The sequence below is a fragment of the Puntigrus tetrazona genome, chromosome 15 (assembly GCF_018831695.1).
Source record: "Puntigrus tetrazona isolate hp1 chromosome 15, ASM1883169v1, whole genome shotgun sequence".
NCBI lineage: Eukaryota > Metazoa > Chordata > Actinopteri > Cypriniformes > Cyprinidae > Puntigrus > Puntigrus tetrazona.
Window position 1 is genome coordinate 8,761,912 of NC_056713.1, and position 27,477 is coordinate 8,789,388.

Genomic DNA, 27,477 nt, shown 5'->3' on the forward strand with positions numbered 1-27,477 from the left:
TACATTATATGGCAACTATTATAGTCATGTCTAGATGAGGGGGCAATAATAATCTTGAACAAGGAAAATTGTGGTTTAATTGAGTCTAAATGGAAAATTAAACTAGAGCAAAATCACTTTATGACTGTATTTTGAGCCATAAAGTTCTTAGACACAACAAACTTTACAGTTAGTTGTATAACTCAAGTTATGCAATGAAAACATAAGCACAATGTGAATAACTGAGGAATAGGGCAGCATAAATAACCAGGCTTTTATGCCATAAGTTTCAAATGTTATGAATATAATAACCTTATTTTTTATTATGGGTCCCACTTTATATTAGGTGGCCTTACATTTAAATGGATCATTTGGTACAATACACTTAATGTGTACATACATGTTTTTGCATTGTACTTATACTATAAAATTTCCTATATGTAGTAATTTTCATTTACGTAGATACATTTATAATTACACTGTTGATCCATCTCTTACACCCTAAACCACCTCTAAACCTACCCATACCACCAAACCTGTCCATAACCTTACATATCCCCACGTCAATAGCAGCAAACATGGTTTTCAATACAATCTAAACCCAAACTAGTATATTGTACTTAATTTTTATGCAAGTACACAGTATTTAGGGCCACCTAATATAAAGTGGGACCTCATTATGTATGGTTTTAAAACGTATCAGTGACTTTTAGAACATTGTTCAAAGCTCAAATAGTTGTAATGCAATATGCAAAAGTATTGCAACCCTTATTCAATTGCAATAAACATACAAAAATCTGCCCCATCTTGAGTTTAATGCCATAGAGTGGAAAAAGATATTCAAAAACTGTCATTATCTGTACCTTCTGGGTTTATGTAATTTCCAATTTATTGAATGATTTGGTTTTTATACTTTTGAATCTCACAATGAAGGAGACAGGTGTCGGTTTGTGAACTGCTGTATTGCGCCACCTTTCATTTAATGTCAAGTCATAATTACTCAATGTTTAAGAAACTTTGCAACAGGAAAAAACTGATAAGGACTTGCAACACTGTTTCAAGTTCACTTTTTTGCATATCACCTAAGAAATACAGAAAGAAAAAAAAACCAAAGTCTTATTTTACAGACAAGAAAACCAACACTGGAAATGATTAACATTGATAATTGTTTTTATTCAGTCTGACACGATAAGACAAGCAATTGTTTCCTCAATTTATAAAACCTGTATTATAAGGCAGTCTTCATAACAACAGGTCAATTTTAGCAGCTATGAACAAGTTTCTCAAACAACACATTTAAAAACAAATTAAAGACAGGCGTGAACTTAAGTGGAAGACAGTATAGCACACTAAATTAAATTAGTGTTGTATTGTCTATTAATTGACTAGTCTAATTTTTATTCAGTAGGCATTTTTTTCTTCATCTTTAGCTCATCTTCATGCTTAGCCCTCAGAGAACTGCCTGAAGAGGAACTCGGATCTTTTTTCACTAAAACTCGGCACAAAATGAATCTGCAGGATTTCAGAGAAGCCCTCAGACAAACTGGGTGCCACAAACTTCTTCCTACAGAGACAGACGGTCAGAAACCAATGGGCTTGTGTGAGTTAACGAAGAAAGATATAACCGGTAAGCAAAAAGAAAAAGCTTAGCTTGCTGCTACTGACTCACTTGTAGCTGTGAATCACCATGTCATTGACAGGAACATGCTTGACGGAAGAAGGAACCATCTCCCGAAACTAAAAACCAGCAAAAAACAAAAGTCACATCAATCCTTAACTGTGTATTTTGGTGTCAAAATTGGTACAGATGTGTAACAACATGAAGTGTAACATTATATAGACTTTAATATTTCATGTACATATTGCACGCTGTTAAGACTCCTCTATATACCCTGTTGTTATGCTTTGCTTGTTCCAGACTCGCTGTGAAGTTGAAACACCTGCAGAGAACTCCAGCGCTTTGACTGACATCTATATATCTGCGAAGAAAATCATAGATGGTGCCGTTTTAGACAAAAAGTACATTTTTTGCTTTTGCAAACAGATGCAGGCACCTTTTTCTAGACTCGGGGTCAGGGTTAGTGTTGTCCACTGCAACGCTTCGGCCTTCCTTTAGAGCTCGTTCACAGGCTGAAACGCACTGCTGCCAGGAGCCGAGTATGTCCTGGAGGTCATGTGCACACAGACAGTGAAAACAAATCACCATACATAGTTAGATGTTTTCCACCAAAGCGTCTGAAACAGATACAGCTCTTGGAGATCCAATTCTTGTGCCTGGGTTCTCAGTTGTGGTAGATAACGTAACTTACCCTGTTCACATACACATAGCCCTTTGGAACGATGTGTGTTTGGAAAAATGTTGATTTGCCTGCTGCAAAAAAAAAATGGGGTATGTTATTATAAAAACAAAAAACTTGGAAGGCTGTAACCTGGAAGGAGAAAAATGCTTACATCCAGGAAATCCCACCGCTACAATGACTTCCTGCTTGGTGGATGTGAGGGACGCATCTGGAGGATCGTAAAGACGCCTTTTAGAATCTAATTTCCTCTGGACAAGGAGATAAAATACACAGGAATTATTGCTCAAAAGTCTGAGGAAGCCAAGCCCTTTTTAATGTTTTTGAAAGAAATCTCACCAAGTCTGCATTTATTTATTCAAACATGCAGTAATATAACAGTAATACTGTAAATATTAATAATAAATTCTAATGAAGAATGTTTATTTGAAATATAATTATTTTGGCAACATTATAAATATCTTTGCTGTTACTTGTGATCAATTTAATGCATTTTTGCTGAAAGAATTTATTCATTTAAAATAATTAATAGTAGTGAGTAGTGTAAAGGTATAAAACATGTAAGGTAAAATGAAAAAAAAAATTATTTACAGGATCAAATTCTGGCAAGCTGAACTGAGCAGGTTTCCAGCCCAAGAAGTATTCCTCTGGTGTGTGAAACTGAAGACCAATGTTGAGGGCAAACTGTAGAGATGGAGAAAAAATATAAATATATATCTGCGTTTTTGTTACACCAAAATGGAGCTAGAAAGCACTACTGTGCCCCCTTGTGGCCAAAATAAAAGATGAATGCAAATGAATATAAGATCTATAACTCTAACCAACGTAAGTCATATATAGTGTGGAATTTCTTTACTAGTCTGTCACTGCAAGAGAAGTCTTTCTTCTTTTTTCCTGGTGCCCAGTTAGCGGGACGTCCCGCTGCATCTGTACACAAGAGAAAACCCTCACTAAGCATAGAAATCTGTCATTTTACACCATGTGTTCAATAAAAAAAAAGGTTTTGGACTACATATGCTTTTAATATTCATATAAAAATGACATATATAATACATGGACCATGAAATGTATGTATACATATAAATAATTTTTAAGTCAGCCAATCGCTGCGCTGCTGATCGTGTTTTCGAGTATCGATACTTCTGCCCTTTTTGGGGAACGCGAGAAAGTGCAGCAAACCTATACAACTTAATACATTAATTTGTTTGAGGAACCAAATTAGCCAGAGAGCAGTTATCGGGATTAGAAGATCTGGGATTTATGATCTGGGACAGATATTAAGCGAGGTACGAAGAACGGACACCCAGTCAATACATTATTTTCTTATTTGAGGATTCATCAATGAATGATTAAGATTTTATTAGGGCTGGGCAGTATGATGGTATATATCGTTACCGCGGAATGAAATGTGTACCGTAAAATATTTTTTTATTCCGTGTATACCGCGAAATGTAAATAAGTGGGCGTGGCCAACATACGTGCAGCACGCGTGAGGCTGAGACTGGTCAAACCTCTGAATGCAAGACTGAAGGATACGCTGGGAGGTTGTGAAACATGGAAAAGGAGAAACGAACAGAGGAGGAGGGCTCAAAAGAAAATCCTGAGCAGGAGGAGGAATTCGTCATTAAAAGAGGTGCAATGTCTGTTGTGTGGACTTGGTTCGGGTTTGCAAAATCTGATAATCTTGCCTGCTCATAAACTCATCACAGAGACTCCGACAAGATGGGCCTCCAAGCAAAAAATGATCGAAAGGGTCTTAGAGCAGGAGAAAGCTCTAACACAAGTCCTGCAAGCTGACAAAAAGACCAGATATTTAGCTCTAACATGGCAGGATGTTGATGTTCTTGAATCCGTGAACAAAGCATTAAGCCCTCTTGTGGAGTTCACTGATGGGTACGTTAGTGTTTCATACTTGAAACCTGTGCTTCATCTTTTCAGTGAGCAGGTTCTTAAGCCACAGGATGATGATACCCAGCTAACCAGGGGCATCAAAAAGAGCATTCTTGACTATCTGAATGAGAAATATGCAGAGCAATCAACCTAGGAGCTGCTTGACATGGCATCCCTTCTCGATCCTCACTTTAAAACCACATACATACAAACGGAGAGAGTCGACAACATGAAGGTAAAAGCAGCAGCAGAGATGGAGAGTCTTGCAGCTAAACAATCAAAGTCTGCTGAGGGAGTCTCTGTGCCACAAGTCGAAGCTGAGTTTGGGCAGCTTCTTCAAAATCACATCACGTAAACAGCAAGATTTTCCTCAGTCAGAGAGAGAGTCCATTGAAATGGAGCTTACCAGCTATTTACAGACTGTTGAAGTTGATGGCAAGACCAACCCCCTGGAATGGTGGAGGCAACATGAGGCCAATTTTCCACGAGTTGCTAGCCTGGCAAAAAAATACCTCTGCGTCCCTGCCACAAGTGCCCCATCCGAACGGGCTTTTAGCACAAGTGGGAATATTGTCACATGCCACAGATCATCACTGAAACCTGAGATGGTAGACCAGCTTGTTTTCCTTGCACACAATTTGTAATTGTTCTGAGAAGTTTTAGGTTTGTTTTATTTTTCAATGTTTATTGAATTGATAATAAGTTAATTGATTTGATTTTTTTTTTTTTTTTTGCTTCATATTTTCAACAAGAAGTGATCACTTTCAATTTTTTCATAAAAGAACTGTAATTGTTTATATTTTGTATTTTTGAAGGAAAAAACTGTTTGATATTTCCTTAAAGTGTTTACATATATTTTCATATTTAAGTTTTCTTTTGCTGTTATTTACTTGAGATATATTTTATATCTGTGAGATATTACTTTAGAAAAGTTTGTCCACATCAAGCTGTGAAATGTGACATACATTGGAATTGTTGTTCATATGTCATATTTTGTTTACTATATTTATAAGGTTAAAAATAAAATACAAAATAATCAAATAAGATCAAGTCCTTTTCTTTTCTTAAATATTCAAGCTTATTTATTATATAAGGCCCTTTTGTATATTTTCTGGAATAACTACCTATTTAAAAAACTATATCGTAAAAGATATCGTTACCGTGAAATAAAATTTCTCATACCGTGAAATACAATTTTGGTCATACCGCCCAGCCCTAGATTTTATATATTTATTTATTTTTTTTAGCATCAATAATTTGTACTCACCTCCCACATAGAAGCTCTGTGACACATCTACAGCCACGCCACCATTCGCCTGCAAAAGCACAACAACGTCTTCGTATATACTCTTAACAAACCTGAAGCTTGCTCTAAGTAATGTAAAACAAAACTCAATTATGCAGTACCTTTAATAGACAAATCCTACAAATGACCACAAGAGTGATTTACCTTCTCACACAGATGTTCCCACATCCCTATAACAGGCTTCCTGTATATACCAGGGGCTGTGGAAGCAAATACCTAAAAAAAAAAAAAAAAAAACATATACACATATATATTCTAAAGTTATTTATAATGCATTATGCATCCATTATAATGCTTTAAGAATACATTTATAATGTGTTACAAATAAAGGCTTCACAGAAAGTGTTACCAAAAACATTTTACATTATAATAACCCTGATGAGCATAAAAGATGTCCTTCAAAACCCTAAACTTATAAACAGTACTGTGCGTGATACAGTCAGTGTGTCATTCACCTGGATGGGTAATTGAAGTGTCTGTAGAATATCCTCAACTTTTGACTTGAACACCTCTGGTCTGAGCTTGCCTCTAGAAATACCCATCTGATTGGTGAAAAACACCACCTGAAAACAGACAAATATGACGAAGACGCTTGGCCTACTAAAGCAAAAACAGCAAGTATTGAAGCAGTTCAACGTAAAATAACAGCAGATTAAAAAGCACCTTGTATCCTTTCTTCAAAAGGCTGGCCAGTCTGGGCTGAATCTCAGGGAAGAGAATCCTAAACGGAAGTAAAGAAAAAACTATTTAAATGAGACACAACAGTTTATGCAGTATATAGCAAGCTCTTCAACAAGATTCACCTCCAGTCATCTGGACTCGTGGGAAATACTTTTCCAGACTTTGTAGTGATAATGCAGCCGTCAACGTCAAACCCTGCAACCTGAATCAGAAACGAAAGCATATCATAGAAGCATAATGCTGTTACTGATAAACCTATAACAGCATAGTTCCCGTAAGAGATGTCTTACTTTGGAGCTATCTGGAACCCCGGCCGCGGTGAACAGCAGAAGGCTGCCGATTTGTTGCCAGTGATTCTGAGAACAAGTGGAAGATGAAGCAGTGGCTTTGACTGATGGTGAGTTTAGCTTATTACACTCTTTCTGTGCAAGAGCTTGTAACTGCTTAAGCTTTTCTTCTGCCGAGGTCTCCTCATCTTCATAATTTCGTCCTCGTTTCATTGGAGGAACGTCATCCTCTGAGCTGTGAGGTCGTTTTGTCACCTAAGTCAAGCAGTGTTTTTAGTATACATATACATATATACATACACATATACATACACACATATATATATATATATATATATATATATATATATATATATATATATATATATATTTTTTTTTTTTTTTTTTTTTTTTGAGTAACATTTTTATGTTTTTATATATTCAGGGTTTAAAAATTCTTTCATGCGTTTTTGCCATTTTAATACATATTTCTATTAAGCTTTCATTTAAATTTCAGTCTTAGTTCAACAATTTTTATACTGCAACCTAAACATGGATTGTACCAGTTTGCTGCCAAATACGTTTTATTTCATTTTCAGTTAACTAAAAATAATTTGACAACGGTTGTCAAAAAAGATTTAGTGGAAAAATCAAGTCTTTTCTGTTATCAATGCACTATATAATGCGCTTAACTCTACAAATAGAGCCAAATATGTTGACTTAAAAAAATGCTCAGTTTTTAGTTGAAAACTCTAAATCACGTGCCTCATTATGGTTTGATTTTTGATTAATAGAATGTTAATAATTTAATTTAATCTTTTTACTTTCGCTTTTAATAATTCACATATGTGCTTGCAGAATAAATGTATTATCCCCAAACTTGTCAACTTTAGTGTAAAAATATTTCATAATATTTTCAGGAACAGTTCCATTAATCTAGATATTGATACCTTTTTAGGGGATTTAGAAAAATAATCCTGGATGTTCCTCTTGGGGCCTGACCCTTCGTTTGAGCTTTTCTGTCCGTCTCTGCTGTCATTTGCTGCTTTTCCTTTCTTCTGAGGAGAGAACGACCTTTCTTTTGATTTTCCCACAAATTGCACAGTAAACGGGTGGGACTGATTGACTAGATACAGCGTGCAACCAGGTGTCAAACATCCAGACTCGCCTCGTCCCAAACACTGACCGTCCAGAGAAGAAGGGTTGGGCCCGAGCTGTGGAAACATTTGGATGGTTTGTACTGGTCAGAAAATGCTTTCAGAACACTGTTCTGAAAAATAAAATGCTAATAAATTTCTCTCTCTTGGTAAACTGTAATATACAATGTTCTTGCTTTAATGTCATTTTAACGTTACCTGCGTAACCAGTACTTCCTGTTTGGCATAGTTGGCCACAAGTTTGACTGTCAAGGAGAGACGCACTTCCGTTATTCCTTATGAACAAAAATAAAAGCAGCACGTACAACTTTTGCATTACTAGGATGGGTGTGATGTAAAAACCCACCCTGATGCCTTGAGCACTTCTTGTCCGTGATTCTGGTTTCAGGGCCTCGACCTAACATTAAAGCTCGATCATCTGCCAGGTCCACCCGAGCTCCATTCGCACTTTCTAGTGTGCACTGCATCTCCATTCACAGACGACAACCGCTGGACTCCAGGAAGAGAAGTTAAATTAAGAATTATAGTGCGATTAAGATTTATATAGCATGACTAACTTAAATGCCAAGTTTCCATTCTAACGTGAATTTTCTGTTTATCTAATGAGATAATTACGAATGTTTAAGCAAATAACTGAACTGTTACTCGTTAGCTCTGTACGTTAACTTAGTGTTAATACGTCCTTTAGTGTTTCTTTTAAAAATATGATAAACTCATTCGGACATTGAAACCGGAGCTTAATACAGGCTCAAACCATCCCTACAATCCGCGCAGTCTGCGTGTAGCTCCAGACTCCATCACAAATTATATTTAAATCAAACCACCACGATTTTACTAAAACGCAACATGCAGTCTGAACAACGCTTACCAGTTGTCTAAAACTTAGCGTTAACTTCTTGTGATTCAATTGTTGTACACGCTTTTGTGGTCCGACACGTAAATATCTCCGATGTTGAACAGAGAGATTCATTGTTTGGTTCCCATGTCTTTGAGTGTCACCCTTGTTATTATGGTTACTGTAGTTTCTGTCATGTCGCAGTTATTAATGCAGTTATTAATTTACTACTGTAAACTGTAATCCTAATAAGTTGATAGCAGCGCAAAACGAGACAAGATGATTGATTGATTGATAGATAGATAGATAGATAGATAGATAGATAGATAGATAGATAGATTTATGTTTGTTTATGTAGTCCCTGAAAATCAGTAAACACTGTAAAGACAAAATAATTATATGTCTGTTCAGTTTTTGTTTATGTCTGTTAGATGACAAATCTTCAGTTTACATAAGCATTATTATGTGATAGGATATCCTGCTAATAATTATGTCTCGGTAAACATAGTTTATTTACTCTGCATAATGCAGTATCAACAGTTTAGTTTAAACTGCCAGTTGTTTTTGCCTCAAAGCTATAGAGCCCTGCACATTACATACAGAAGAACAATAGATATTGTGTCCAGTAACTTCATGACCACCTTTTATTCATTTATCCTGTCGTTGTAGTTAAATCATTGCCATTTTGTATTAATCCGCTCCTTTGAATAGACATATGCATAGTTTAAAGCTAAAAGAGTCTTTATCCATCACACAATACAGTTTTCTGTGAAAAAATACTGTAACTACACAAACTTTGACTGCTGCTGCCTTTAAATCAGGGCCAAAGTCATGCATTGTATTCTAGCCTTTAACTAAAATGAGAACATAATTAGACATTCTTAATTTGCAGCCACAATATTTTTTCCATAGACATGTGTGGGGATTTGTACCAAGCTACATCTCACATATTGCTTTTTTTATGGATATCTTTTAGTGGATAATTACATAGTCAAAGATGTTTATCTCGAATAGTCTGTACTAAATAGAGATCTGAACAGCTTTAAAAATGTCTAATACTGTAGAGGAGTGGTTGATGGTGGTTTCTGGATAAACAAACAAAATGAAAGAGTGTGTATTTATGGGAGTGCTCGTTGGGTGTGCTCTTAATAGGTGAGCCACGAACACATTCTCACAGTAGTTACACACATAGCTAAGCGAGAAAGTCATCTGAGCGGTTTTGTATCTCCAGATAAAGGTGAGTGTGTGTACATAATGAATGCTCAAACTATGAGATGTCAAAAATTATCTGCAATATACAAAGTACTCAAAACTGTGATTTGAATCATTTCAGATTTTTGTTTATGTTAGAAAATGTGATTCTTTTACAGTTCTTGTTTATAAATGTATGCAACTTGATTGTTTTCGCTGTTTTTCTTTTTCTGTGTAGGACTGAAAACCAGTCGTAACAATTAACTTCAAAAGCTCTGGTTGAACAAACTCAGTGCTCTTACCCTGTAAAACTGAATTATTGTTTTGAACAGAGCTAATCCACCATGGCACGGGAACAAGACTACTATACTATCATGTATGGGCTTGAGGAGCTTGATTTTGAAAGAAATGCAGTGCCCAGTGATCTTGTACTAATAGGTGAACATGCCTTTCCACTTGTCATGAATCCAAGAGGTCAGGTGCTTATGGCTGCATCTCATTACGGTCAGGGACGTGTGGTGGTGTTTGGACATGAGCAATACCTAACACGTTTCCCTGGCCTGATGGAGAATGCCCTTATGTGGCTCATGCCATGTACTGGTGATGCTGCCATTGTAGGGATTCAGAAGAGTTTACGTTCAGTAGCTGAAAACCTGAACTACTGCCCTGTTAAGACAGAGCTAGGAGACTTCCGAAATGGTTTAGCTATATATATCACAGATGCTTACAGTGTTGAGAATTGTGCAAAGGATCTGATCGCTTTCATCAAAGCTGGGGGTGGCTTAATCATCGCTGGCCAGGCCTGGAATTGGGCTGCTGCCCACCCGCAAGAAAACACTATAAGGAACTTCCCAGGAAACAAAGTGTGCAGTGTTGCTGGAATTTACTTCTCTGAACACTGTGGAGAAGTTGGCATCTTTCCTGTTCCAAGAAACATCCCTTCTAGTTGGCTTGCTGTATCGTAAGTTCAGCAGACATTCTTAAGTTTTACCTATTCTTTAAGAAACATACATTTCACCAATTGTTTTCTTTTTTTTTTCTTTTTCAGTATAGGCAAGGACTTCAAAGATGACCTAGAGTTCCTGCTAGAAGGTGTGTCTGAGTTTGATGTCCAAGGTGGGGCTATAGCATCTGAGGTGATGGTGCACGGACCATTAGCATTTCCTATTGCAGTCACTCCAGCTGGAAAAACATTCATTGCTGGTGCCTATTATGGGCAAGGTCGAGTAATCCTGGTATCACATGAAGCCTACATGGGACGGGACTCTCTGTCCACTTTTCTGATCAATGCTATCAAGTGGCTTGACGAGGGTCGCAAGGGTGTTATCGGGATTGTACCCAACCAAACTGCAGCCCACACAGTACTGAGCAAATCTGGTCTAGATTGCCAGTTGACTGGTTTCAGAGAAGATCTAAGCGTCTACGTTTGTACTTCATACAGTGATGCCCAGTGTGCAGAGATCCAAGAATTTGTTGCTGAAGGTGGAGGTCTTATGATTGGGGGTCATGCCTGGTATTGGGCCCAGACCCACTGTGGCTGCAATGTGATGACTGATTATCCAGGAAATCACATTCTTAATAAGATGGGATTGTGTCTCTTGGGCGGCACCTTGTGTGGAGGGTTATACAAAGCCCCAGAAATTGAGCATAGTTGTAAAGAGGGGTACCACTTTCGTAGCATGCTGCATCGGTTTGCTGAACATGCAAGCCTGGGGCGAGAACTGACTAATCAAGAACAGAGCAGCTTGAAACAGCTGGGTAATGACTGTGCCAATTACCTTCGCATGCGATGCCATGACAGTGCTGATTATACTTCAATGGTAGGGCTTCTTAGTGACATAGTGAAGAAAGTAGGTGTTCCACAAGTGTGTAGTAACTGCCCTGTTGAAAGTGCCAAAGACCACCTGATGCTCCACGTTGGGACCGAGGTGTACAAGGTGTCACCCGATCCTGATGCCCTTCTTCCATACATCATTAAAAACAGACCTAACTTTCCAACTGTGTCTAATGCAAAAGTTCGGATCACTGCCAACACTGGAGGTACAAACGTTTTTACATATTATTTTTTGCTGAAGTTTCAAAATACTTGAACACACTTTAAAATAAATATGTACTCAATTGTTTCAGGTTGTGAAGAATGGTTAAGCACAGGGTTATATCTTTCCCCTGGTATGAAGACGTACATAGCAGTACCTCCAGAGATCGTTGGAAAAAACTGGCAGGTGATGAATAATGTCTACACATTTATCCAGTAAAGCTTGTTACTGCATGTAGTATACTTGTCCTGATATATGACTTTATTGCTCATAGGCATGTTAAACACTTTGTGCAGGTGCAGCTTGGTTGCCAAACAGATAATATTGGTGGATCAAATGTTCTGAAACGAGCTCCTGTGGTCCATGAACGATTTCCTTTGAACACAGAAATGGTCCAAATCTGCAATCTATGGGGAGGGCTCATCTACTTAATAGCACCTCCTCAAAGCAAAGTGGATGGGGTGGAAATTGTTGTGCAGGTCTCAGTACAGGCTCCATATTTCAAGTCTGGTAAGAATTCTGAATGAGCGTGAATGAGTTTCTGTTCAAAACATAACAATTTGTATGTTAAAAAGTTTCTACACTAACTTGTCCTTTAGGAGAGACTAGTGTAGATGACTGGGTAAACAGGATTCGTCAGGCTCCCGCCCCCTGGGCAGAGCTTGAGTTTGAGAACATCATCATGACACTAGAATCAGAATATATAAGGAATCTGGACCGCCCTGACGAGGTGGCTAAACTTTGGGACACCATAATGAAAAGCATAACTGACCTGGCAGCAACTCCTCCCAAGTTCCCCCGCAAGGAGCGCTTTGTTGCAGATGTTCAGATCTCTCATGGTTGGTGGTATTATTAAATACTCTCCCTATCTTTGTTAAAATAAAGAAACTATTACAACAAAATCACTTAATTACACTCCAACTGTCCTGGTGATAACACTGTTCCCCCTTCTCTCCTTGCAGGTTTCATGCATGCTGGATATCCCATCATGATGCACTCCACCTCTGCCTCATCTCTAGTAAATGTACAGGAAGCCTATAAAAGTGGTATTTGGGGACCCATTCACGAGCTGGGCCATAACCAACAGCGTGGAGTTTGGGAGTTCCCTCCACACACCACTGAGTGCACTTGCAACCTGTGGTCAGTGTACATACATGAGGAAGTGCTGGGTATAAATAGGTCAAATGCTCATCCAGCCATGACTCTAGATGATCGTCAGGCTCGTGCCAAGATGTATTGCAGTGGTGGTAAGGATTTAAAAAGCTGGAGTATGTGGACAGCGCTCGAGACGTACATGCAGGTATGAACATAAAATGTAATATTTGTTTATATAATTATTATGAAAAATACAATTATGTAAAAACTAAGTAATACATTTATACCTATTTTCTCTCATCTTCATCATCATATATAAAAAAAATCAGCTTCAAGAAAAATTTGGTTGGGATGCTTTCAAGAAAGTTTTTACTGCCTACCAAGATATGAAAGGAGTGCCAAATGACAATGCAGGCAAGATGAATCTATACGCTGAGACCTTCTCCAAGGTGGTCAACCTGAACCTTTGCGCATTCTTCATATCATGGGGTTGGCCCATCCAGCCCAGCACGCAAGAGAAAATCTCTCATCTCCCTGAATGGAGTGACCATCCTATGGTCCAGTATGCCTAAGAACATCTCAGATAGCTTTTAAGATGAAGTGTAAGATTAAGTATAAAATTATATATGCTTAACTGGAATGTAATGGAAATTATAGAAGTAAATAAGTACATATGTGCAATTGATTTATGTCAGTGTAAAGTTATAAAATAATGAAAACATTTCCTATTAACTAAAGGTGGCTATAGGCTAATGGGCAAAAGTTAAATAGAATCAGAACATGTATGTAAATAGCATGCATTTTACATGCACAACATGCAGTGTACTTTTCATAAATACTAAAAACTGCATGCACTGCAATTAACATTTGGGCATGGTTTGTTGTACTGGTTTATTTCCCTTTTTTATTCAAAAGAATAAATCATATATATTGCTTTAAAGAACTCTGAATGGTTAATAGTTTTTATGTGATTTGAACATACAAAATTAAGCCCTGTTGCTAATGCTCAAGAGTTTTATTAAATTCATATGAATGTGTTAGGCTAAGATTTGCATTGGCCACTGAACAGCTCATTCACCGGTGCATCAGAGAATTGCTGAAGGAAGTCGACCATCTCATCTAAGCTGCGTTCTACAACAACATTCAGCTCTGTGTTTAGGGCAGTTGCAGCACCGCTTAAGATGGGGCGGCCATTTTGATCGACGCAGCAGTAAGCGTTCCAGATGTACTCTGGGATGTTGACCCTTTTCAAATTGTTCTTGATGATCCAGTTGTTAAAGGAAGGAATTGCACCGACCAGAACGTAAGCCTGATCACAGTTGGCATTGAACAAGCTAGTCAGTTTAGACTCATGTTTGTTCCAAGCGTTCTGATTCAGTGTTGGGTTTTGAGGCACCACATTGGTCAGGGTAAAGGTGGAATTACGACCTGGAACTAAAAGAGAGTGAAAAGTGAGGAAAAATATTACAACATCAGATAAAATAATATAACCTTACCTGAAACTATGACCTAAAAATGTCAGCAGGAGTGAAAGCATATACTTCATTAGCTTTTTACCTGCATGATGTCCATTAGGGTTTAAGTGTCCACGGTCAAATCCTGAGTTTGTATAGTCTTCATTTAAAGCCTGTTTTTCTCCCAAATAGATGTCTGGGTTCTGCTGTGACAGCTTATACCCATCTTCCATTTGACTTGACCATGAGGGATTCACCAACTAGCAAATCATCATAGTCAGCAAAATAACAAAATACAAATCTGAAAGTTAGATTTTCTATTTCCCCAAATAACTAACAGATAAAATCAAGATAAAATTGTATTATTAATATAGACTACGTTGACAAGAGTGCTGTAGAAGTTTTACCAGTTTAAATCAAGTTCTTTGATTTACCATCAAATGTATTTTAACTTTTTGATTGGCTGAATAAGCTTTTTTTTATATTAAATGTTTAAAGCAAATTGATTTGTCCGTCTGGAGACTTTATACTTTATACCATTGTCACTAAAACTATGATAACTGTTGCAGACACATTTAACTTTTGTTTAACAGAAACCAAGACTTTGCGAACTGTCCACTGAGCTCTCTACCCACGCCTTCTAACTCACCATGCATCAGCTAAATACCCATCTGAAGGGACCAGTGCCAGGGAGTTGCTGTTAATCCTTTCACAAGGCCACAGAACAGCCACTGAGTACATGTTGTCCTTCTGAACGTAAGTGGCATAAACCACTTGGATGGAGGACACGCTTAAACTTTTCTTCCAAAAGGGATCAAATACATAACTTGAAACTAACTCCATGTAACTCCTCCTGGCAAAGGAGGGCCTAGTTGGCTGCCCCCTTGGGGTAAGGATTCAACACCTCACTGAAATTGTTATACTACAACTAGGAATACTGTGCACAGAAGCTATTCAATTTTATGTGATTCACCCACTCATCCTCGGTTTCCCCTGGTTAAAAACACACAAACCACACGTTTCCTGAGGAGATGGACAAATTGTACAATTGTGGCCAGCATGTCAGGAGCACAGTTTATCCAAAATGAACTACCATCCAAAAATACTGACCTTGCTGAGGCTTTCAGCAAAAGAAAAGCAATTCAACTCTTCATTCACAGTTCAGTCGACTGTATCATCAAGCTCATGTCTGGTACCATGCCGTGCAAGGGAAAGATTTTCCCACTGTCCTAACCTGAAACCGCCACCATAAAGAACTACATAAGGGATTTATTAAAACATTAACATCCCCCAAATCAGCATGCTTCTTGTGAAGAAAAAGGATGGTGGGTTATGTGGGTTATCACAATAAAATTCCACTACCTGCTACCCTTAGTGCCTGCAGCCCTGGAACAGCTATGCCAACAAGGTGTTACAGCAATTGGATTTGGATTTACGCAATGCATATATTATTATTATTATAATTTAATTCTTATCCAGGAGGGTGACGAATTGAAAATAGCCTTTTCCACCTCAATCAGTACAGATTCATGCCATTTGGTGCATGACTTCATGCATGATATCTTCCAAGATATGCTTGACAGATGGGTCATTGTCTACATCAACGGCATACTAGCACCTAGACGTGAAAGAACACATCCAGCATGTCCAATTCACACTAAAGCATCTGATACAGCACCAACTCTATGCCAAGAAGAGAAATGCAAGTTTCACCAAACTTGTACATCCCACCTCAGATACATCATCAGGGGATCGCTATGGACGAAAGGAAGGTCAAGTCAGTGCTCGACTGGCTGCAACCCCAAACAGTCAAGGAGTTGCAACTCTTTCTAGGCTTTGCTAACTTCTACAAGTGCATCAGAAACTTTAATACCATCACCCTCCTCTGACCACCATGACAGTACCAACGCAGTACCCCCCAAGTACAGTGGTCCCAGCCAGCACTTCGGTCTTTCAAGAAACTAAAATCCTGCTTATCCTGGACACCAGGTTATTGTCAAGGTTGATGCGTCCAACTCAGGGGAAGGGACAATCCTCCCGATCTCTGTTTGTTGTTTGTCTCTGCCCTGCCTTTGCTATATCTGTTCGCCGGTCTGTTTTTCTTACCAATAAACTGCTGCAAATGAACCCCAACAACGTTTCGCAACAATCTGGGTAATATTTAATTGTATTTTATTCTAATATTTCATTAGATTTTAAAAACAGTTTCTGTATACTGTTTTGGCTGCAAAATGCACCTTTTCACAGTTACTGCAAAACAGTTAATTGAACTATTTTTGTGACAAGCTTTCACAGTAAAATCTAACATTAAAAAAACATGACATACTCCAGTTGGAGTGGAAAAGCAGAAATATAAAATACTTTAATTTTAAGGTGTCATAATACAGAATAATTACCTAATTAGGTAGTAGCCGCACTTGCATGAAATAAATTGTACTTATCATGTAACTAAGTAATGGAACAGCCTGTAATTACAGTTTGTAATTATGTAGATGTAACAGGTAGCTACTGTTTACACTTTGTTTTAAATAGCTTATGACTGTGTAATATACTGTAATTTTAATGTAATTTAAACAATGTATTACATGTATTTATGCTGTGTACTAATGGGTTAAATCAAAGGTGCAGCTAGATAAGGTTTATAGACACTTAAGTACAATCTTGATACATTTTATTTTAAGTAGCTTATGTCTGTGTACTTGAATTTATAATTAGGTTGTATAAAGTCTGTGACACATATGTGACAATTCGGTCTGTTACAAATGTGTAACAATAGCAGCATATTATAGATACATAATTATAAACTGTAAGTACGAACTGTTCCATAACTTGGTTGCATGGTAAGTGTTAAGTACTTACTAGTTAATTACTCTGAATCACAATACTTTTTTGTATTTATAAGTAACTTATTGTTTTATTGATGTGAGAATCCAACAAGATGTTCAACAGGAACCAAAAGCAACAATCAACATGTAGATGGTACTAAAAATAATAGATAAAACTCACCTGTGGCTCAACAAACCAGCGTGTCTCTCTGCCTCCACCGTTGCTTGGTTGAAATATGTAAGCAGAATAGACAGCTGTGCGGTAGTGTGTGTTGTACAGTGTGGCGAAGTGGTATGTGTTTAAGAAGCGCTGACATAAATGGACCACATCCAGCAGAGAAGCTCCCAAATCGGGAACTTTCTCTTTGTAGAAGAACTTAATGCAGTCAGGTGAATCCCTGAAATTAGCCACCACATGTCCATCTGTGGGGCCCAGGAACACACCAACGAGGACACACACAATGAAAGAGACCTCCATAAAGCAACAGACTACTGACAGACAGCTGAGAATAGAAGTAAATAACACCGCTCTCCTTTATCACTCTTTTAACATCTGTTTTCACTCCTTGTGACTTTGAAAGTTTCCAAATTTAGCAACATTTGGATAAGTTGATAACATAATTAAATTAAGTTGCACATTAACGTACATGTAGTTAAGTATTGTTTATTTTTTTCCAGAAAGGGTTGTGCGTGTCAGGGTGTTTGTTTCCCATGACTCAAAAGTGACCCATGGGAACAGCACTGGTGTCTGACCTTCACATAACCCAAGAAAGGCCCTAGTTAACAAAAAAAACTGGTGCCCTCCAGTTTATGCTCACTGTTTGCATTGCTGATCACACGTCAAAGGTAAATCAAGGACAGCTTTATTTTTAACAGTGAACATGTTTCTTTTCTAGCTAGATATATCAGAATAGATTACTTAAATTTAGCACATTGCCTATTACTGAACACAGGACATGGCTGTAATAATGGACTAAAGAAAAATGTTTTAAAAGAGTAAGTAATAATCAAGTAATAATCTATGGCGTAACTGTTAGAAAACAAAGGAGCGACGATTGATGATTTGTCAACCTAGTGATGTCATAATGATTCATTGCATTGCAACAGTGTGATTTTTATAGTATTATTTATATACTATTATGGCATGCATATGGTAATGATTTCATTTATATTTTATGTTTATATCAACGTGTTGTTTGGGAGGGTTTCAAGAAAATTCTCTTCACTCATCAAAATCTCCAGCATATTCAGTTATCAGACACGACTAGAACTTCAAATGGCATCGTCTTCAGTTGAAACAACAACAGCACAAAAAGAGAGCTTTTTGAAAGCAAACCCACCAGATGGGTTTAGTACAAACAGGGATAAAAAAGTGCCCCATGTCCACAGTTACATATGCTGTTAGATCTTTAATGTTGTTGACCTATATTTCTGCTGGAGATATCATTCTATCAAACGCCAACAGATAAAAAAAGCTAAACCCGTCTGCCTCTGTAAGAAAGATCTTCCAACTTCCAGAATAATAATCCAAAACAAATGTTTCACTGAGCACAAAATGAAGCTTTTGCCATGCTCTCCCAGTCCTCTGACCTGAAACCTGTAGAAAATGAGTGAGGTAAACTAAAGAGTTGAAGTACCAACATGGAGCTGTGAATCTAAAGGGTATGGAATGTTTCCGAATGAATGAATGAATGGTCTCTGATCTGATCTGATCTGGGTCGCATAGATCATTGAATCTGGTTAGACCAGAAGCATCTCGTTGTAAAAGAAGGGGCCCAGACAGGTAAGATAAAGGTCTTTTGTTTATTTTAGCACTCAATGAGCAGATGTTAATCAAGCCGGAGACGGTTCAGGTGAGTTAACAGTCTGTATAGTAGTTTCACATAGATGTTAGCATAGATCACAAGTACATCGTATTTTAGGAGTAGTGTTCCCGGTTCCAGCGAATCTAAGTAATGCAGCCTAAAAATCCTTTAACAGATTTGAATAATAAAAGTCTGTTATGTGTAGGCTAAGTTAAAAAGATGTGTCTTTAATCTAGATTTAAACTGTCTGCTTCCCGAATGGAGTTAGGGAGATTGTTTTAGGTGCTAGATAGGAAAAGGATCTAGGATCTGCCGACTGCAGTCGATTTTGATATTCTAGGTATTATCAAATGGCCAGAGTTTTGAGAACGCAGCGGACGTGCAGGACTATAATGTGATAAGAGCTCGCTCAAGTATTGAGGAGCTAAACCATTCAGGGCTTTATAGGCAATTAATAAGATTTTAAAATCTATCCGATGTTTGATAGGGAGCCAGTGCAGTGTTGACAGAACCGGGCTAATATGATCATACTTCCTAGTTCTAGTAAGGACTCTGGCTGCTGCGTTTTGGACTAGCTGAAGTTTGTTTATTAAGCGTGCAGAGCAACCACCCAATAAAGCATTACAATAATCTAACCTCGAGGTCATAAACGCATGAATTAATATTTCTGCATTACATATTGAAAGCATAGGTCATAATTTAGATATATTTTTAAGATGGAAAAAAACACAGTTTTACAGATGCTGGAAATATGGTTTTCGAAGGAAAGATTGCTGTCAAACAGCACACCTAGGGTCCTAACTGATGATGAAGAATTAACAGAGCAGCCATCAAGTGTTAGACTGTGTTCTAGATTATTATATGTAGGGTTTTTAGGTCCAATTATTAGCACCTCAGTTTTTCAGGATTTAGCATTGAGAAGTTACTCATCATCCAGTTTATTATATCGACTATGCAGTCTTTTAGATTCTCAATTTGGTGTGTATCACCAGGCTGCGCTGAAATATAGAGCTGAGTATCATCAGCATAGCAGTGAAAGCTAACACCATGTCTCCTGATAATATCTCCCAGAGGTAACATGTAAAGGTTGAAAAGAAACGGTCCTAGCACTGAGCCTTGAGGAACTCCATATTTCACTTGCGAGCGATATGATACCTCCTCATTTAGTGCTACAAACTAATAGCGGTCAGATAGATATGATTTAAACCATGCTAAGGCTCTTCCTCTAATGCCAACATAGTTTTCTATTCTATCCAAGAGAATGTTGTGATCGATAGTATTGAATGCTCCGCTATAATAACATTTGATGGTTTGTACTGAACTTAAGAAGAATATTATGGGCAGAACCACAATCCACATGAAAACAGCGGCACAAACTGTGTTTATCATAGAAAAGGCAACTTATCAGATGAATTTCGTAAGTGCACGAAAAATAAGAAGAAAATTTTGCCATTAATTCTGATCAAGCCACAACCTTTTAAGACAGAATATAACTAGTTCTTATTAGACCTTAAGTTACTAGTATCTTTTTAGACCAGCGATATCCTGAACATAATAGATACTTTTTCATTTTACATTTCTGCCCAGCATGCTAATCATATGTTGAATATTAATGAACCAGCAACATATAGAAGAGGGATAAGACAAGAGGAAACAAGCTTGTCAAAGATCCACGGCTCTGTGTTAACTAGTCTATTTCAAAACAGTTAATGGAGATTTAGCACTAACCAAAACAGGCTTTACTGACACATGAATATATCGATTGATATATATCGCCCAAACCTAATTGCAACAATGTATGGGTTTATGTATTTTTATATGTTTAAAGTATATTTAAAATTGGCATGATTTCTGCCTCATTCTGTTTAATGAAACCATGTCTGATTACAAGTTATTTCAAACATGTTATGAAGTGAATTTTGAGTAAAAACATGTTAATATACTTCTGTTGGGAAACAGAATTGTAATCTTTCCTTGTGTTTTCATTGTAAACAGTTAGAAAGAAAGGCTAACGTACAAAGTCAGTTAGCTCTGCTTAATCAAATTATTTGTTAATGTATGTATTGCCATGTCGACTCTTATTTGGGTGGTTCACAGGTACAGTACTTATGGTTATGAATCAGTTTGAATTTAAATAAAAAACATCCCTGTGAGGGATCACACCAGGTTTGAGAATTGTAAGGGCTCACACCAGCACAAACAAAGTTTAAAGGGGGAAAACAAATGCTTTTAATAAAGAGCCAAAAATATATATTAACACACAAAAATTATCAAGTCAATAAGCAGGCCTTATAAACCAAAAAATACAGAGAACCTAAAACTACTGGCAACTCAAAGACAACAGCAACTCAAGCCCCACCACCCCAAAATGACAGAGCACTTATATACAAACGGACTAATCCATTAGAAACAAGGAGGGAAACACAGGAAATCAATATTTTAAATACTTACATAAATCTAACAACAACAAATCATTTAATAACAAATAATTGCTTAGATAAATCATAAACGGAGAAAGAAATATAGCAAAAAGGAAAAAATAAGATTAACAAATAATTCAAAACAGTTGACCACATCAGCGCTCCCCTACAAGTTCCCCGCTGGATGGAACAAGCCGGCGGAACTAAAAAGAGCAGCCATGGTGGCAGGTCGCCCTTTAACCTGCCGGACCTCACAAAGGAACAGCCGGTACCTCCGCCACTCTCCACACCACCTGCGACATGGTAACTTAACTCAAAGAAATACATATTAAACAAAATAAACAGTAAACCAACTTGTGTGCACCCAAACGGTTAACTGCTTTAAAATAAATAAACTAACAAACTGTGTACGAGTCTTATTTCAAATAATAATAATGAACCATTTAAACAAAATGAATAAAGAGATTAGTGCATTAGTGTACTTTGTATTTCTCACCCGATCATTTAATGTGCGGCCACCACATGGGCCGTCACAATCCCAAATTTGTCAAAAATTTATAGAAATTACAAAAAAATCCTTAAGGGACTGGTTTACATTTATCAGTTGATTTCGGTGGTTTGTGATCTACACGGACCCTGCCTCCAGTAGTTCTTTAATCAGAGTTGGAAAATTCATTTTTACAAAAAAAAGTGAAAGCTCACACTCCTGTTGATTTGGTTGTTTTTGTTGTTGTTTTTCATTGTTTTTTCTTTTTCTTTACTTGTGCCTCAGGTAAGAACACAGCTCATTCCCTGTAATACTGGGGACAAATCAAGATAATACGTAAGTACTAACTGAAAAAATTGAATAAAATCAATCAATAAAAAGACCAAATTAGTAAGAGAATAGTTATCAGGAATAGAAGATCTGGCATCTTTCAAATCATCTCCGATGTATTAAGCAACGTACGAAGAACGAACCCCTGAGCTGAGATTAATATTCTTACCATTACTTGTCATTGAATGTCTAAGTTATGTGCCATGAGCCACACTCATCTCGCAAACCACACGCGTGACAGCTATCAATATGTATGAATGGGTTTAAGTAGGATAGTCAGTAGTTTCACTATATTTGCAGCAATTTCTAGTGATTATTCACAAAATATTGGAATTGATTGTGTATTTAAACCTATGCTGACTACATTTTACACTCTCATTTTATTTTGGGGAGTGATGAACAGAAAGCATTAATATATATTTTTTAATATGCTTATTATTTATATTACAATTGGCATAGTATTTAGGGTTAATATAGGATTTCCAGTGCAAAGAGGCACATTAGAAGCTTTGGATGGTCAGAAAATAACCATTATATGTATGGCTGTTAAATATGACCTACATAATTGCAGTCGTAATAACTTATTTCTGTATTTATTTATGTTTTGCTTTAAGACATTATCAATAACTTAATGTTCATAAGTTTTGCTACTTTTTTAAATGTTGAAATAAAAAAATATAATTATACTCACCCAGTAGGTATTATTTATGCCGTTCATATTGTTGAGGGAAACAGGAAGTTTTCCTGATTCTGTAAGTTTGCCTTGTTTATTTGAGTAGTACCTTGTATTGTGAACACATTGTGTTGTTTAAATACTAATACTGAAGACAAGACCACACAGAATATTGTATTCTTTTATTTGATAAGTATTTATAAGATATACAGTGCACATAGTAATGTATTCACTTTATTGAATAGTAAAAAGAAAGACCACCATAGCATTATTTAAAAGTAGTTTATTGAGAAAATACATTAAGTATGACATATGTAACATTTAGTTAAAGTATAGCCAGAGATAAAATATGTATTAGTAAGAACTTTGAAGAATAGGAATGTTACCGTTGAGTGGTGAGTTCCTGACGCAGAGAAGAAGACACCTTAGAAAGATTTTCGTAGAAGAGCAGAACTGTCTTTTTATAGTGAGCTTCTTGAGAGGGAGGTCTCCAGCTGTACGGGACTTTCCCAAATGTGACGACTTGAACCTGTAGCCTATAAAGGAGGGCTGCACTTAGAAGTGAGCCAGAAGTTAAAGTTAAATCCGATTCCAGACAGCCTCGCCACGACGCCTCCGAATAACGAGCTTGCAGATTACACAACTTTGTTTTTATATATTATATTTTATATTAGCATTTTATTTGTAGTGTATTTAACCTATATATAATAAAACTATATCATATTATAACCAATACGCTCGCCTGCCAAAAGACTGAGCAGAACAGACCACGGAGAAGTCTTCTGTCTTGTGAGTATGATTAAATGCTTCTGACAGATAGGACAGACTCAACTTATTTGACCTAACCTGAGGATAAACAAAATAAGGTAGAAAGTGCATGAGATTTGAGCACCATAAAACAATCTATAAGTGAAGGTTAAAAAAAGGTCAGCAAATATGGAATTTAACCTAATAAAAAAACACAAAGACATCAACTGCATTCAGGGAAACTCTTTCTTCTATTCCTTTCATTTAATTTAGATTGCAGAAAGACTAAAAACATAAAATGATTGCTATCAAGGTGTGTCTCTTGTTATCTAAATCCAAATATGGCATAACTGCCTATTTTCTAAAAATAAACATTAACTATAAAATACAACAGATTTCCGAGAGATAACGTGTTAAACTGCTGTAATTTCCTCAGCCACTGAAAAGAATGGACTTCAGTGCTGGAACTGGTTGTTTGGAACTATTGGCCACTTTATGACGCTTTACTTCGCATTCCTCTGTTTCAATAGAAGCCTGTGGGAGTTTCGCAACTCTCTTTCTAAATGGCTCTAATTAATGTTTTTCTGCATCCCAGGCAAGTTTTTCAGCCCGTGGGTCATGTCTTTAAGCCACAACTTGTACAGTTTTTAGGCAAGTCAAGACAAACTGCCAGAGCACAAGGAAATTGTGGTAGGAGTTTGTAAAGAAATCAGTTAACCTTCATACCTTTCTCTATTCACACTGTGTCTTTTGTCTGTTTTGTATGTTTTTATATGTTTTTAAAATGAAGTTGTTCACATGTTGCGTACAAAGAGAAACGTGGCTCATGGTGTCATATCCAGCCTCCGTCCATTTTCGCAGCTGTATACAACAAATAGCTGCATACCCAAATTACAGTATGACCGTACCTTAAAGCAGCAAAATTTGAATTTTTAATGAGCGCTTCAGTTAGGCGCGGACTTTACTGTTTACAGTCACTACAAGCTGTAGTCAAGCTGATCCGTTTGAGGAAACGGAAGAGCGGTAAACGGGCGGGTGTCCGTACTAGGCTAACCTCTAACCCTAGACGGCCGGCACTCACCTTCATCTTTCTGTCCAACGTCTCTTCACTTGACAATAAGATGGACTACATTCGACTTCACCGAACTACACGGCGTGAGTATAGGGATAGCTGCGTCTTTGTCTTTACGGAAACGTGGCTCAGCGATAGAATTCCGGACACCGCCATTCAGCTAACCTGGCTAACCGTATTTCGTGCTGACAGAAATGTTGCACTGTGCGATAAGACTCGTGGTGGTGGCGTGTGTGTTTATATCAACACGGAATGGTGTAAGGACTTTTATACTACCCCGGGAATTCACCACTGTGTACACTATTGGAGTTTACATTCCACCCAGCGCTAATGCTAAGGAGGCTCTGAGCGCTTATGCTAAAAGAATCCACGGTCACTTTCCAAAGCAGTGACTCACGGCACATATGGCAGGGCATTCAAGTGGTCACCAACTACAAGACAACTTCACCTGTCTGTGATGGTGACGCCTCCCTACCAGATGCGCTGAATGACTTCTACGCACGTTTTGAGGCACAGAATAAAACAATGGTGAGGAAGTCCACCCCTCATACCAATGACCCAGTACTCTGCTTCACCACAGCTGACGTGAGGAAAACACTTTATAGAGTTAACCCATGGAAGTCTGCTGGACCGGACAACATTCCAGGCAGAGTACTAAAGGAGTGTGCAGAGCAGCTAGCTGATGTCTTCACTGATATCTTCAATATCTCTTTGAGCAGCTCTATCATTCCAACGTGCCTCAAAACAACAACAATTGTCACGGTGCCTAAGAAGTCTGTGGTTTTGTGCCTCAATGACTATCGTCCCGTCACACTCACACCAATTGTGATGAAATGCTTTGAGAGGCTTGTCATGAGGTACATCAAGTCACAGATATTACCTTCACTTAACCCATTACAGTTTGTGTATCGCCCAAACCGCTCTACAGACGATGCTATCACCACAACCCTCCATCTCGCCCTCTCACATCTTGACTCAAAGGGAAACTACGTCCGAATGCTGTTCATTGACTCAGCATTCAACACCATCATCCCTCAGCAACTTATAGAGAAGCTAAGCCTGCTGGGCCTGAACACCTCTCTCTGCAACTTGATCCTGGACTTTCTGACAGGCAGACCTCAGTCAGTCCGGATAGGGAACTCATCTCCAGCACCACCACACTGAACACTGGAGCCCCCCAGGGCTGTGTGCTCAGTTCACTGCTGTTCACTTTGCTGACTCACGACTGTGCAGCGATGCACAGCTCCAATCATATAATCAAGTGGTGGGTCTCATTAGCAAGAACGACGAGTCAGCATACAGAGATGAGGTGCAGCAGCTCACAACTTGGTGTAGAGCCAACAATCTATCTCTGAATGTCGACAAGACAAAGGAGATGATTGTTGACTTCAAGCGAGCAAAGAGTGACCATTCCGCTATCCATCGACGGAGCCGAGGTGGAGACCGTCAAGAGCACAAAATTCCTTGGATAACTTCAACTGGTCACTCAACACCAGCTCCATCACCAAGAAAGTCCAGCAGCACCTCTACTTCCTGAGGAGTGTTGGGAAAATCTTCGTTGTTTCCCTCCCAGGTTCAGGTCTGTCAATGATGAGACTTACTTTTACTTAATTTACTATCTTAATTAGTTTAATAAATTCAGAATAATTGAGACTGAGCTCAGGATACAGAACAACAGCATTAAAGGCATGCAGGGAAGTCCTGTATGCTCACACTACATTTCACACAATATTTATATTCTTGTGCTTGCGTCTTCCTCCCACTCAGGGTGTCCTTCACAGAACCAGGTGCAGTTGTTTCTTCTCGACCAGTAGATGGGCTCAGCAGTCTCCACATCCTGTTTCTGTAGATAAGACATTTTGCACAGCACATACACATAATATCAAGTAGAAAAACTCAGAGCCTTTATGAGGCCTGGGCACAGTGCTTCTATTGAGTAAAACCTGTAAAACATAAATCCTTCAAAACATAAATCCCACAATTCCCTCTCTTGATCTCTTTGAAAGAGATTGTTCTGCCTCTCTTAGAGGCTGTGTGTGATTCATGATGGACATTTGCATTTATTAATATTATATCTATGCGATTCTTTAATGTTCTGTTTAAGTTTCATTTTGCCTGCCGCGACTGTAAGGTCTTACGCGAGGACTCTTATTTTGACGGGTTTCCGCGAGCGACGCACAGTGGGAAATAGGAAACAGCGAACGCTTTGAACAGTGCGATTGTTACGCAGCAAGCCTGGATATGTTTGTGACGCATTTCGATTAATCGTTCTTCTACACCCTGTCGAAAGCATTGGCTGTAAGTTCATTTTAATGATGAATCGGTCCCGTTTATATTGCGGAAGAGTATGTTTGGTTTAGAGTGTTACGTTAATATAAACAAAGATGTTAGTGATCGCTGAGCACAAATTGCACTGTTTGTTTGTATTGAGAACGCTTTAAACGTGCCTTTGAGTTAGTTGGTTACAGTTTACTAATTATTTTTCTATATTTCTTTTCAGAATCAGAATCAGAATCACTTTATTGCCAGGTATGTTTGCACATACAAGGAATTTGTTTTAGTGACAAAAACTCTACAGTGCAACACGATAACAAGACAAGACAGATATAAAGAGAATTATGTACAACATACAAAAAAATTAAATAAAATGTGCAACACAGCAAATATAAAAAATATAGAAAAAAAAAATAAAAATATATACTATAAACATTCAAGTGTAACAGGAATTATTTTTGTGCAGTGTTGTGTGCAAATCTGTATGTTAAATAAATAAGTGTCCTCAAGTGTTCAGGACATGGACTGCCTGGGGGAAGAAACTGTTCCTGTGTCTGGCTGTCCTGGTACTCAGTGCTCTGTAGCGGCGACCAGACGGCAACAGTTCGAATATGGAGTATGCGGGATGTGAGGAGTCCAGAGTGATTTTCTTAACCC

The 27,477-nt window shown here is 37.8% G+C and overlaps 4 protein-coding genes across 9 annotated transcripts in view; 2 read left to right on the top strand and 2 right to left on the bottom strand.

Moving 5' to 3' along the window:
- LOC122359133 (TRPM8 channel-associated factor homolog) overlaps positions 1–13,677 on the top strand; it is a 112,782-nt gene extending 99,105 nt beyond the window's left edge. The window contains exons 1-8 of one of the 4 annotated variants that reach the window (XM_043259325.1): positions 7,978–8,076; positions 9,841–10,563; positions 10,651–11,642; positions 11,730–11,824; positions 11,935–12,148; positions 12,238–12,477; positions 12,601–12,938; positions 13,063–13,677. In XM_043259325.1, coding sequence (XP_043115260.1) covers positions 9,947–10,563; positions 10,651–11,642; positions 11,730–11,824; positions 11,935–12,148; positions 12,238–12,477; positions 12,601–12,938; positions 13,063–13,305 — 2,739 coding nt within the window. In that variant the 5' untranslated portion in view covers positions 7,978–8,076; positions 9,841–9,946 and the 3' untranslated portion in view covers positions 13,306–13,677. Of the gene's footprint in view, positions 1–7,977; positions 8,091–9,535; positions 9,649–9,840; positions 10,564–10,650; positions 11,643–11,729; positions 11,825–11,934; positions 12,149–12,237; positions 12,478–12,600; positions 12,939–13,062 lie in introns of those variants that run through there. The other 3 variants (XM_043259324.1, XM_043259323.1, XM_043259326.1) reach the window with 3 other exon arrangements.
- Positions 1,132–8,064, bottom strand: LOC122359137 (bifunctional polynucleotide phosphatase/kinase-like). Of its 2 annotated transcripts, none has more exons than XM_043259328.1 (17): positions 7,923–8,064; positions 7,775–7,821; positions 7,370–7,633; positions 6,444–6,695; positions 6,276–6,355; positions 6,136–6,193; positions 5,928–6,035; positions 5,617–5,688; positions 5,434–5,482; positions 3,133–3,203; positions 2,868–2,960; positions 2,431–2,527; positions 2,289–2,350; positions 2,034–2,143; positions 1,871–1,958; positions 1,649–1,716; positions 1,132–1,543 (listed from the first exon to the last, which is right to left on the bottom strand). In XM_043259328.1, the coding sequence occupies exons 1-17, from the start codon at positions 8,047–8,049 to the stop codon at positions 1,423–1,425; spliced, it is 1,767 nt and encodes a 588-aa protein (XP_043115263.1). In that variant the 5' UTR covers positions 8,050–8,064; the 3' UTR covers positions 1,132–1,422. The 2 variants fall into 2 exon arrangements, with proteins under 2 accessions (XP_043115263.1, XP_043115264.1); XM_043259329.1 differs by having other exon boundaries at positions 1,839–1,958.
- A 56-nt stretch (positions 13,678–13,733) lies between the features above and the next one.
- si:dkey-243k1.3 (endonuclease domain-containing 1 protein-like) lies at positions 13,734–17,530 on the bottom strand. Its single transcript, XM_043259331.1, has 3 exons — positions 17,194–17,530; positions 14,291–14,447; positions 13,734–14,167 (listed from the first exon to the last, which is right to left on the bottom strand). The coding sequence occupies exons 1-3, from the start codon at positions 17,488–17,490 to the stop codon at positions 13,776–13,778; spliced, it is 846 nt and encodes a 281-aa protein (XP_043115266.1). The 5' UTR covers positions 17,491–17,530; the 3' UTR covers positions 13,734–13,775.
- A 5,781-nt stretch (positions 17,531–23,311) lies between these two features.
- Positions 23,312–27,477, top strand: part of LOC122359480 (TRPM8 channel-associated factor homolog) — a 31,704-nt gene continuing 27,538 nt past the window's right edge. Inside the window, exon 1 of one of the 2 annotated variants that reach the window (XM_043259797.1) lies at positions 23,312–23,516. The gene's annotated coding sequence lies outside the window, so the exon portion shown is untranslated. Of the gene's footprint in view, positions 23,517–27,046; positions 27,076–27,477 lie in introns of those variants that run through there. The other variant, XM_043259798.1, reaches the window with a different exon arrangement.

What these genes read in the sequence shown, in the direction of transcription:
- LOC122359137 (XM_043259328.1), bottom strand. Translation starts at nt 8,049, where the DNA reads ATGGAGATGCAGTGCACACTAGAAAGTGCGAATGGAGCTCGGGTGGAC. An exon ending in AGGAAGTACTGGTTACGCAG is followed by an intron (nt 7,634 to 7,774) that starts GTAACGTTAAAA and finishes ATGTTTCCACAG; the next exon opens with CTCGGGCCCAACCCTTCTTC. An exon ending in AAGCAAAGCATAACAACAGG is followed by an intron (nt 1,717 to 1,870) that starts GTATATAGAGGA and finishes GCTGGTTTTTAG; the next exon opens with TTTCGGGAGATGGTTCCTTC.
- si:dkey-243k1.3 (XM_043259331.1), bottom strand. Translation starts at nt 17,490, where the DNA reads ATGGAGGTCTCTTTCATTGTGTGTGTCCTCGTTGGTGTGTTCCTGGGC. An exon ending in GCTGGTTTGTTGAGCCACAG is followed by an intron (nt 14,448 to 17,193) that starts GTGAGTTTTATC and finishes ATGATTTGCTAG; the next exon opens with TTGGTGAATCCCTCATGGTC. An exon ending in CCCTAATGGACATCATGCAG is followed by an intron (nt 14,168 to 14,290) that starts GTAAAAAGCTAA and finishes ACTCTCTTTTAG; the next exon opens with TTCCAGGTCGTAATTCCACC.